The following is a 12,160-nucleotide window of genomic DNA, read 5'->3' on the forward strand; positions in this document are numbered from 1 at the left end:
TCACCCTCAACTCGCACTCGCTCTCCCCTTCTCTTCACTTCTCTCCTCTTCACCACACCACAACAGTACCATCTCTTCGGTGTGTGCTTTACTTCTTACTCTCTACCTTTCATTCACTCGTCGCTCTCTACTGACTCGCAAAAGAGTATCGGTCTCACAGTTCGCTTGGCAGAATTCACCCTCGACTCTGCCTCTATCTCTACCAAGGTGAGAGAGCAACTTCCCCTCCGCCGTGTTTCCCTTCTTCATTTGCACCTTTACCCTTGAGCTGACGCCGTCTTGACCATCTTTCAGTAGCAAACTGTCCGTTGCTTGAGCAAAGAAGCAACGTGCCCACACAACCACACTATCTATCTTCGATCCTCACCAACGTTCATCATGTCCGAGGGAACCCCCACTGGCAAGGCTAACGCCTGGACCGAAGAGGCCAAGGTAACGTGCTGAAGCCGTTGTTATCCCATCTTGGTCTAACTCAAACGTGTTACAGAACGAGTTTCTTCTTCGAATCATCATGCAGCTGAAGCCCGAGGGCAAGGGCATCAACTGGTCCGAGGTCCAGATGCCCGGCCGCACTGTCAAGTCCCTCCAGAACCAGTGGACTGCTGTCAACAAGAGAATCGACGCTCTCAGACAGCAGCAGCAGGATGGCGATGCCGCCGGAGTTCCTGTCAAGAAGGCTACTCGTAAGTGTCTTGCTTCATCGCGACTTGGCTAAATCTAACTACCCTTCCCAGCCCGCAAGCGCAAGGCCAACAAGAAGGTTGAGTCCGAGGACGATGATGATGGCACCTATGGCAGCACCAAGAAGTCCGGCTCTCGCAAGCGAAGCAACAGTATGTTACCAACTTCTCTTCTTCTGCCAAACATTACAATGCTGACCATGCCATAGCCGAGACTCCTGAGCGTGCCGCTAAGGCCATCAAGGCCGAGGCTGCCGAGCTTGAGGACTCCCACGTCAAGGAGGAGTCCGGCTTCAACGCCGACTCTGGCCATGGCCAGGTCTAGAGTCACCTCGACCCAAAAACGAAGATCGTGATGCCACTGGCATACATGGGAATGGAGGGGGAGAAGGAATGTGCAGCCGATGATGATTCTATCTATTTTGCTATTTCTGGTTTTATTGTCACATCTCTCGGCATGCAAGCATGGTCATCGAGTATTGGAACTGAACGGCGCTGGAGGTGCAGAAGTAGTGGTCCTGATCAGGATGGGAGTATTCGGATCTAGTCACACAGCCAGGTGAAATGCAAACAGCCCGTTAAATCAGCGAGTGAGATTTTGTGAGACGTGATAGGATGTGCTCCAAATACTGACTGTTACCATCTTCAAAAGAAAAAAAAAAACTATCTTCCTCTAGGTTGTTGAAGGAGGAGTTTTAGACTCTCGAAATAGGTTTGGCCAGATTATAGTACATACAAGGCATAAGAATACGTAGTCAAGACAACCAAGAGGGACAAGTACGCTTGTGGAATTTCAAAAGAAGAGTCCATCATCACTTTTGATTTCTTTTCTCGACCAAGCCCGGTTTGTTGGGTTTGGGTTTGTTTTGTCTTTGTTGGTCAAGGGTAGGCCAACAACCAACAAGGGCTTAGTTGACAAGAACCCACGTTTGGTGCTTAAGGAGATGGCAAACATTTTTTTGCCATGTTTAACTCTGATTCGCATTGTCGTTAATATTCTGTTTTGTCCTAATATTTTGTAGAATGTCAAGATTCCTCATACACGTTCAAGTATTCCCATTCTTGGCCTCTATGATTGATGTCTCACTTAGAGCCTCAACTCCTTCAACTTGACCCATTGACTTGTCTAAAAGCTTTCAGTATTTCTTCCCTAGCAATTAGGACCATAATGGTACATATGTGCTTTCCTGACTGCTTCGTTCCATACCAACATTGCCTCATGGGGTAATGTCGAAGTGTCGGGAGTGATTCCGATGTTGAGTGACAGGGACCTGATAATGGAGGGGACTAAAATGTGATGGGGCCGGCAACCAGAGAAGCCGAAGGGAAGGAATCAGGCGACAAACAACTTTACCTTGATGAAACCTCAACCAAGGTCAAACATTTTTCTTTCTTTCTAGATGCCATCTGTGATAGTTTTGTCGCTTCCTTCTATAGTCATGCTTTGTTAATTGGAAATCAATTTTGCGACAATTCTTTTGCTCGACATGTACCAGGCCAATAAAGCCATGGCCACACCCGCCGGTGTCGGCGACCAAGAAACCACACCTCTACTTGGCTCATCTTCAGCATCACCACCCAGCAACGCTTCATCATTGAACCCATCATCTCATCACGGCGATAGCAGTAGCAACGATGTGTCCAATAATCAGGACGTTAGCTGGACGGTCAGCCACAGCGCTCACCGGCTCTATGTCTCGCACACCCTCTCGACGTGGAACTCGCGTGTCTTTGAGTTTGGCAGCGTCCTCTATCTCGCCTCCATCTTCCCCGGGACGTTGATGCCGCTTTCAGTCTACGCCTTGGCGCGCGGCGCCGCTGCAATAGCGCTGTCATCGTGGGTTGGCCAGTACATTGACCGCGAAGACCGTCTCAAGACGGTGAGGCTGTCAATTGGTATGTCACAAAGCAGCCATTGGCTCGAACTAAGTATACTGAGTCGCTAGTTTCGCAACGGCTCGCTGTCGCTACTTCGTGTGCCATCTTCCTCGTCCTGAGCAGAGTCCAGAGCCTTTCTGATGGGCTACGGACTGGCCTCTTGGCGTTGCTAGTCCTCATGGCTTGCATCGAGAAACTGGCCGCCATCATGAACCTGGTGTCAGTCGAGAGAGACTGGGTATGTGACAATGACGAACAATCGAGGCCAATTCCTAACCGCCCTCTAGGTCGTCGTCGTTGCACACTCGGACACTACAGCACTTCGAAGTAAGTTGTTTTAGTCCTGTCAAACATCATCTAATTTGTTGATAGCCATGAACTCCCAGATGAGACGCATTGATCTTATTTGCAAACTTCTTGGGCCGTTCTTCATCGGTATCATGGATGGAATATCTACGGAAACGGCCATCTTTGTCAACCTGGGGATGAACTGCACCTCTGTCATTGTGGAGTACATTACTATTGCCCGAGTAAGCCAACTTAACATACAAACAAGATCATATGCTCATCCAATCAGGTATACCATCAAGTACCGGAGCTACAGCATCCAAAGACGATACCCGCAATCGCAACACACAATGACGAGAATTCCCAACAGCCTACCCAAGGACCATGGACGTTATTGAGGAAGGCTGTCAAGAAGTCCTATCAAGACCTGCGCCTCTACTTCAAGCACCCAGTCTTTATCCCTTCCTTCGCAGGGGCACTTCTATACTGCACAGTCTTGTCTTTCGGCGGTGTCATGGTGACTTATCTACTATCGAGTGGCTACACTCCGACGCAAATTGCCGTTGCAAGGACAGTCTCGGTGGCATTCGAGGTCTTGGCCACCTGGATCGGACCGTGGTTGATGACCAAGATTGGCCCTGTTCGTGCCGGTCTCTGGTTTTCAAGCTGGCAGTTGGGCTGCTTGGCCATCGGTATCTCCATCTTCTGGAGGTACACAGACAACGTCCTTATATCAACTCTTGGTCTTGTATGTGGCTCGATGCTTAGTCGAGTAGGACTATGGGGGTTTGATCTGTCAGCTCAGATCATAATTCAGGAGGTCAGTTTGGTCCTTGAATGCATCATATCGCAAAGATCGCTGACTTTCGGCCGATATAGGAGGTTGAAGCAGAGAATCGGGGAGCTTTTTCTGCTGTGGAAGCTAGCTGGCAGAACCTGTTCGAAATGTGCTCGTACACGTCGACAATCATCTTCTCGTCTCCTGACCAGTTCCACAAGCCGACGGCACTCAGCGTCGCAGCAGTCTTTTGCGCCTGGGCCCTGTACAGCAGGTTTGTGAGGAAGAGACGGGGACATCTCATCCACTGGCCGGCATGCATGTCCCCAGAGAAGCAGCAAGCATCGATGGACGCCTTGTTCGAGACAATGCCGCGGAGACGACGCGAAGGGATTTGAGGGAGACCCTTGGTACGATATCTTCCGTGACAGACATAACAGCAAGCTATCCAGGATATACCCCTGGTAGTCATGGCACGAGACGTGTTGAGGGTCACCTGGAATCGGGAGGCGGTGCAACGAAGTCGCGATGCTTCGGGATTCTGTGGCGCGGAAGTCATCCACGTTTATTTCCGTGTCTCGGACGGCAACTGTTGTCTTGGATGCATGCACGACATGGTCCCGTGGATCGAGGAGCGAGCTCTGTCGATGCCGCAGTCTCGGCCGCATGGGATGGCACAGCATCACGAACGGCGGTCTGGATGGAAAAGTGCAGGTTTGGTTAACCGTGATATTCGTACATCTTGTCCCCTTCAACGGTCCTTGGAGGGTCAGGTGCAGCATTTAAAAGTCGAAGCGTTGCATTATAGAAGCGTGATAGAGCTTGGATGAGACATACATGAGCACAAGCGCCTCAACCTCACCTGTTTGAACCTTGATAAAAGAGAAATGCGAACTTGAAAAGCGGGACAAAGGTCTCAATCGCCCACCCTCTCAGGCCCCGAGTGACTGGTCATGCCTCTGTTGGTGTTGAAGTTGGTTGGCTGAGACGTCCACACCCTCTGGGCGGTCGGGGAATGGGTGAGTGCATATGCACGATGGCGTTGCCTTACATAAGGCACAACCTTGTTGGCGGGCTCTGGTTCTTAGGCCAGGGCCCGGCAGAGGTGTGCTGGGGTTAGCGCCTGGTCTAGCGGGCTCTGGGTGTCATTTCCCCTGTAGTGTAGTGGGCTCTGCAGCGAGGGCGGCGGAGCTAGTGGGAGGCGGACATAAAAAGTTGGGAAGGCGGCGTTCTTTGTGAGCTGCAAGCTACGTGCATATTGGTTGTCAGAAGGACTCGTACGAGGACAATAGCATAGTGCCTCGGATCCTCGGATGGACTGATGCTCTGTTACTTTTCTTATTGTGTGTGTGAATAGTTGCAGAAGCAGAAGCAGAATATGACTCTTGTGAACTCGCCATTTCCAGTCCCTCCCGTCCACCACACACACCTAGGGACCTGGCTCTTACGTAGGTAGGCACCTCAAGGTACGTAGCGTAGCAACAGCAGCAGCCATGCAGCCTGAATAATCCTCCTGATCCACACCCACTGCCACTGTTAGCAGCCAAGGCAAAAGACATGCATCATATTTTTTCCCCAGATCTCAGCCTGGTCTTCCATCACATGCGCTGCTAAACCCCCATCCTCAATCCTTTTTTTTTCTTATTTCCACCATTTCCTCTCCTCCCCATCTGCGCTTCCCAGCTTGCTCTGGATGCGCTGTCGCCCTTTCTCGCGCCGGATCCCGACCCTGTCACTGAGACCCTTGGCCCTGCGCCCCGTCTGCGGCTCAGGCCGAACATCTCGACACCCCGTCCCCGTCCCCTTTCGAGCCCTCGAATCCCGTCCTCAGTGCCGTGCTTTTGCTCGCGGCCGCCGTCTCGTCTCCCGTCGTGATCTCAAGAGGCCTTTCGTCATGAACGGCGCCGCGGCCTCGGCAAGGGCCAAGAGGAAGGCCCCGGGTTCGCCCGACCAGGTCCCCCCGGCCAAGAGAGCAGTCAACGGAAAGCTCTCGCCTGATGACAACACACCCGATATTGTTGAATTCGACGACCACTCCGACCTCACCGACGACCTTCATCCCCACGCCGCTATGTATATTGGAACACCAGGGAGTCTTGGTGAATGGCAGGACACCATCCAGAAGGTGGTTCGCAACGTCGTCTCGATTCGCTTTTGCCAGACGTGCTCCTTCGATACCGACCCTTCCTTGACCAGCGAGGCTACAGGATATGTTGTTGACTCTGAACGAGGGTGAGCGGCGTATTGTTGTCATGACGCGACAGGGACGAAGCTGACATGCATCCATAGATATATCTTGACCAACCGCCATGTTGTCGGCGCGGGTCCTTTCTGGGGCCACCTGGTCTTCGACAACCACGAAGAGGTCGACTGTTACCCCGTCTACCGCGATCCCGTTCACGACTTTGGCATTCTACGATACGATCCCAAGGCGATCAAGTACATGCATGTCGATGGCTTAGAATTGCGACCAGACCTCGCCAAAGGTAAGCTGTGGCGAGAAAAGTTGGTCACGAGACACGCTGACGTCCATCTGTAGTTGGCACCGAGATTCGAGTCGTTGGTAACGATGCTGGAGAAAAGCTCAGTATCCTGTCAGGTGTCATCAGCCGTCTCGATCGAAACGCGCCCGAATACGGCGAGGGCTACAGCGATTTCAACACGTGTTACTACCAGGCCAACGCCGCCGCCAGTGGAGGAAGTTCAGGCAGTCCAGTCGTCAACAAAGATGGCAGCGCAGTCGCCCTACAGGCTGGCGGTCGATCTGATGGCGCTTCCACCGATTACTTCCTCCCCCTGGACCGACCTCTGCGGGCGCTTCAGTGTATCCAAGCTGGCAAGCCCGTCACCCGTGGTGATATCCAGTGCCAGTTCCTTCTCAAGCCGTTCGACGAGTGCCGTAGGCTGGGTCTGAGCCCCGAGTGGGAGGCGGCGATGCGCAAGGAGTTCCCGACCGTGACCAACATGCTTGTGGCCGAGATCGTCCTCCCCCAGGGCCCCTCGGATGGCAAGATTGAAGAGGGTGATGTTCTCATCAAGGTCAACGGTGAGCTCATCAGCCAGTTTATCCGACTGGATGATATCTTGGATTCCAACGTTGGCGAGACCATCAAGCTCCATCTTCAGCGCGGTGGGCAGGATGTGGAGGTGGATATCCAGGTTGGCGATCTTCACAGCATCACCCCTGACCGATTCGTCTCTGTAGCGGGTGCCAGTTTCCATGACCTCTCTTACCAGCAGGCTCGACTCTATGCTGTCGCCGTCAAGGGCGTCTTCGTCTGCGAGTCTGCTGGGTCCTTCCGATTCGACAATGCTGACAATGGCTGGATCGTTCAGACTGTTGATCACAAGAAGGTGCCGGATCTGAAGACATTCATCGAAGTGATGAAGGGTATCCCTGACCGCGCCAGGGTGGTGGTCACTTACAAGCATCTACGTGACCTGCACACCCTCAACACGACTGTTGTCTACATTGATCGCCACTGGGCCTCCAAGATGAAGCTGGCAGTTCGCAACGATGAGACAGGCGTCTGGGATTTTACCGACCTGGGAGACCCTCTGCCTCCTGTACCCCCTGTCCGTCGATCAGCCTCCTTCATCGAGCTGGATCATATGCCTCACCCTGGTATCGCGGATCTTATTCGCAGCTTTGTGCATATCAACTGTACCATGCCTGTGAAGCTCGATGGCTTCCCCAAGAACCGACGCTGGGGCATGGGTCTGGTCATTGATGCTGAGAAGGGTTTGGTCTTGATTTCCAGAGCCATTGTTCCCTACGATCTGTGCGACATCACCGTGACCATCGCCGATTCCATCATCGTGGACGGCAAGGTGGTTTTCCTCCATCCTCTCCAGAATTATGCCATTATTCAGTACGATACTTCGCTGGTTGACGCGCCCGTCAAGAGCGCACGACTGAGCAACGAAGTTCTTACCCAGGGTGCCAAGACCTACTTCCTTGGCTATAACAGAATCGGCCGCGTTGTGCATGGTTCTACCAATGTCACTGAGATCACAGCGGTGGCCATCCCTGCCAACTCGGGGGCTCCCCGATACCGTGCCGTCAACGTTGATGCCATTACGATTGACAGCAACTTGGGCTCGTCTTGCAACAGTGGTGTGCTTGTGGCCCCTGACGGCACGGTCCAGGCTCTGTGGCTATCATATCTGGGCGAGCGGTCGCCATGCTCTCAACGGGATGAGGAGTACTACCTTGGTCTAGGCACCAAGACTCTCCTCCCCGTTGTGGAGTCGATCCAGAAGGGCATCACCCCCCAGCTTCGCGTTCTCTCGGTCGAATTTAGATCGATTCAGATGTCTCAGGCATCTGTCATGGGCGTGTCCAACGAATGGATCAAGAAGGTGACCCAGGCCAACCGATCTCACCACCAGCTGTTCATGGTTAGCAAGCGGGCCTTTGAGCGTGTCAACCACCCAGTTTCACTGCTCGAGGGAGACATTGTTTTGACCCTGAACGGCAAGATGTGCACAACCATCTCTGACTTTGATGTCATGTACTCGCACGAAGTCCTCGACGCTGTCATCGTTCGCGAGTGTGAGGAGATGAATCTCCAGCTGCCTACCGTCGCGGCGGATGACGTGGAGACGGACCATGCGGTCTCATTCTGCGGTGCCATCCTGCACAGGCCTCACCAGGCTGTTCGACAGCAAATCAGCAAGCTGCACAGCGAGGTCTACGTATCAAGTAGGATTCGCGGCTCGCCGGCCTACCAGTACGGTCTTGCCCCGACCAACTTTATCACACATGTCAATGGCACCTCGACGCCTGATCTGGACTCGTTCATCGCCGCGACGCGGGAGATCCCCGACAACACCTGTGAGTAAACCCCTGATGAAATAAGAAGGATGAACAAGCTAACAAGGATATAGACTTCCGACTCAAGGCAGTCACATTTGACTGCGTGCCGTGGGTGATTACGATGAAGAAGAACGACCACTACTTCCCGACAATGGAGTGGATCAAGGACGACAAGGAGGCGTGCGGATGGCGCCGCGTGACATACGAAGGCAAGCAGGTCTTCTCGGGAGAGGCAATTGACGGTGTGGCGCCAGTTGCAGAGGACGCCGACATGGAGTAGAAGGATGCAGATTCCAGCAATGACTGCAAGTCCCCGGTAGAGAGGGAGTGTACGAACTACGACGCCATTTTTTGAAATATTTGCTACAGGAGCAGCAGGTGTGCGAGCAAGCAGGCAACCCGCGGCTGTGGGATCGGGACACGGCGTTTTATGGCGATGAAGGACCTCGGTTTCGAGGTTATCTGGAGCTGTGCGACAGCCCCTGGGACGGGCAGGTTATACATATCATGGCTTTGTGTAGGCACGGAGAGACGTGTACAATTTGGGATGGGATGGGCTTGGCTACCTAGGGTGTGGAAGCCAGTTGACAAGCTGCTCCAACAAAGATAGACTGACTGGGCAGGCTCCCCATGTTTTTGGGGCTTAATAATGACAGAAGAAGCCGTGATTTGTAAAAAAAAAAAAAAAAAATGAGGTCTACGAACAAGGTGACGCGTCTTGTATGGCGGCTGTTATGTGAGTTATGAGGCTGCCTGTGATAGTCCATGGTCGAGGCGTTGGATGAAGCTTTGGTGGGGCCGAGACGACGGGAATGAGCTCATACCTAGCTGGAGCCTGCGCTAGACACAGTTGGGCTGGGCACATGTGTAAGTTCCAGGCTCCAGTTCTTCCCCCTCCACACTCTCCAGCTCTCTCTACTTTATACCCGCCCCTACGCTACATACCCTCTTTCTCTTGTAACCCAATCTCTCTCCAGTTCCTCTCTTCTTTTCGTCCTATTCGTTCATCATGGCGCCTGGTGCCTCTTTGTTGGTGAGTCCCCCTCCCTAAGCCACCCCACATGGACGTTTCCCCGCCATGGATCCATTGTCATGATGCGACAGCCGCCCAGCGACGAGGTACCGATGTTGACACCCATCGTCGCAGACCAAGCTCAAGGTCCAGCTCAAACTCACCATCGCGCGCCTCCGCATGGTCCAGCAGCGAGATGAACAGCTCGGCAAGACCCAGCGGAGGGCCATGGCCCAGCTCCTCGAGGCAGGCAAGATCGACTCGGCCCGCATCCGCGTCGAGAATATCATCCGATCCGACATCACCAGCGAGCTACACGAGATGCTCGAGCTTTACTGCGAACTACTGCTTGCGCGCGCGGGGCTTATGGAGGGACACACGGTCGATCCAGGACTGGAGGAGGCTATCCAGAGTCTGATCTACGCGGCGCCCAAGACAGAGATCAAAGAGCTTGGAACGGTGAGGACGCTGCTGGCTGAAAAGTACGGCAAGGAGTATGTCATGTCGGCCACGGAGAACACAGAAGGCAAGGTCAACGAGAAGGTAGTCAAGAAGCTGAGCGTCACGCCCCCTCGGGAGGAGCTTGTGGTTGGGTACCTAGAGGAGATTGCCAAGGCTTACGGCGTTGACTGGCCCAAGCGGGAGACGGTCTCGCCACCCCCAGAGCTCCTCGACGACGACGACGAAGCAGCAGACGACGAAGACAAGCCTTCGGGTGGACAGAAGCAAAAGATCCTCGAGGCGCCTCTGGCAGCAGAACCCAAGGATCCAGTCCTAAACACACCGGTCAAGAAGCTCAGCGGCGGGGGCCCTACCAGCCCACTGACGGTGACGCCACCCCGGATGACGACTGATAACGTGCATCCCAAGGTGACGCTGGGATCTGTGGAGCTGAAACCGAGCAAGAAGGCCGACGCGGCGCCGCGGAAGGAGCCTGAGGGATCGATCCCAGATATCGGAGATCTGGAGAGGAGGTTTGCGGCGTTGAAGAAGCGGTAACGCAGGATGTGTTGTTTCTTGTTGAATTTTGTATGACACCATGGAGTTTTGTTTTGTTTCGAAGAGATTATTGATTCTTTTCCAAGTCAAGTTCTGTTTAAGCAGAATTGAGTGTCTAGGGTCAAACTTAAGTGTGTCTTGGCTTCATTTGAGTGAGGAACCTTAACCAGAGGGTTGGGAACAGCATGATCATGGTGACACCCAAGGTGCTGGGATCTTTTCAACATGAACGGATCTGTCTTGGTTCTGAGTCACAAAATTCATAATGCGTGGACGTTTCGGACGCGACTTTTATGATACATGTCAGATATGGCGGGACAATGTCCCCTGATCGGCTACAAAGCGAATGGGAAATGACACTTCGAAAGAGAAACGTGACGAAGTGGTGGATTGCATGTGATGCGAAGACTTTGTGTAACCAGCGTCATCCCGTGATTCAACATCACATCCATGCCTTTCAGTGCTGGCATTTCGACTGTTTGGCAGTGAGCTTGAGGCGGATCCAGAATCATGATGTTGAATCCGTAGAGGTACGCAAAGCAGTCACGGGCAAGGAGCTTGCTAGGAAGAGCTACTATTGTTGATGTATATACCAAAGTATAGCTAATGACAACTTTCCGCATTAAAGACTCGGCACATTCATGATCTTGGCAGCCATGCAGTTTACACGAAAAGTGTATAGACCATGAAAACGAGAGTACAAACGAGAAAGAAGAGGCACCCACAGAGGCACCCGGCACTGAATGCCACCGCTAGAAGCATAATGAATCATTGTTTGATTGCTATATTGCCCTATTCAGACAGTGATGCGTCTTCTTGATTGCTGTCAGTGATGGCCGGCCGGTCAAGAGTAATTTGATGGCGAACCGTCGTCGCCTTATTTGGCAGTATATCAGTGAGCTCTGCCCCTCGCCGTCAAGAAAGTGAGGACAAGATGAAAATGAAATATCCCATTTTGGGACTCGCATCGTATATATAAAGGGGCCATCGAATGGCCCAGTTTGAAGTCAGCTCTCTCCTCCTTCCTCCCCCTCCTTCAACAAGTTGAAGTCATCACAGGGAGTGCAGTTTCAGCATACAACGTCCCAGGCAACTCTTCTCAGCTTTCCCTTCATCATACCTATATATAACTTCAAGCCGGCATACCATACTCTGCGTGCCCCCAAGCCCCCCCATGCACATTATATACATCCGGCCCAGTCCTTCTCCAGGTTCTCGACGACGCCCCGATCTCATCAACCTCGCATCAACGATCACCATGGACTCGAAGCAAGTCTACACTGCCCAGTCTAACAGCGAGAAGCCGACATCGAAAAGTCAAGAGTCTGACCGAGAAGCAACTCGGTGTGAACAGTGGGATGACTCTGCCAACACATGGCACAAACCCAAGGTAGGCTGGCTAACTTGACTTTTGAGTTTTAGTACTAACCATGCCAAGAGCTCGGGACATAGTAATGGCAGTGGGAGAGTCAGAAAGAGGGAGGAATACGAAGATGGTGAAGAAGAGAGGGCCCGGTTGGCGTGGGCTTTGAAGAACTGGCCCACGAGGGACATCCCAATTCCCAGAATTGAAACGCCAGACGAGGAGCTGGAGGTGCCAGAGCCAAAGGAGTCAGAGCCAAAGGAGTCAGAGGAGCCGGCACCGAAACGACAAAAGTCCATGCCGGTGGGCAAGTTCGAAATCCTCTGGTACTATCTCGAGAACA

At 52.9% G+C, this 12,160-nt stretch overlaps 4 protein-coding genes across 4 annotated transcripts; all 4 read left to right on the plus strand.

Moving 5' to 3' along the window:
* Positions 1-378: 378 nt before the first annotated feature.
* Positions 379-1,005, plus strand: NCS54_00250000 (Hypothetical protein; the record flags this gene model as incomplete). The annotated part of the gene is made up of 4 exons (XM_053148098.1): positions 379-432; positions 488-683; positions 735-833; positions 890-1,005. 4 exons carry the CDS (start codon positions 379-381, stop codon positions 1,003-1,005), a joined length of 465 nt encoding a protein of 154 aa, XP_053004073.1.
* A 1,183-nt stretch (positions 1,006-2,188) lies between these two features.
* NCS54_00250100 (Solute carrier family 40 protein) lies at positions 2,189-4,022 on the plus strand (the record flags this gene model as incomplete). The annotated part of the gene is made up of 6 exons (XM_053148099.1): positions 2,189-2,576; positions 2,627-2,796; positions 2,846-2,885; positions 2,931-3,088; positions 3,136-3,666; positions 3,726-4,022. 6 exons carry the CDS (start codon positions 2,189-2,191, stop codon positions 4,020-4,022), a joined length of 1,584 nt encoding a protein of 527 aa, XP_053004074.1.
* A 1,496-nt stretch (positions 4,023-5,518) lies between these two features.
* Positions 5,519-8,723, plus strand: NCS54_00250200 (Hypothetical protein; the record flags this gene model as incomplete). The annotated part of the gene is made up of 4 exons (XM_053148100.1): positions 5,519-5,856; positions 5,914-6,110; positions 6,164-8,461; positions 8,515-8,723. The coding sequence occupies 4 exons, from the start codon at positions 5,519-5,521 to the stop codon at positions 8,721-8,723; spliced, it is 3,042 nt and encodes a 1,013-aa protein (XP_053004075.1).
* Positions 8,724-9,452: 729 nt separating this feature from the next.
* Positions 9,453-10,454, plus strand: NCS54_00250300 (Hypothetical protein; the record flags this gene model as incomplete). The annotated part of the gene is made up of 2 exons (XM_053148101.1): positions 9,453-9,476; positions 9,591-10,454. 2 exons carry the CDS (start codon positions 9,453-9,455, stop codon positions 10,452-10,454), a joined length of 888 nt encoding a protein of 295 aa, XP_053004076.1.
* Between the last annotated feature and the right edge of the window lie 1,706 nt (positions 10,455-12,160).

This window comes from Fusarium falciforme, chromosome 2, assembly GCF_026873545.1.
Source record: "Fusarium falciforme chromosome 2, complete sequence".
NCBI lineage: Eukaryota > Fungi > Ascomycota > Sordariomycetes > Hypocreales > Nectriaceae > Fusarium > Fusarium falciforme.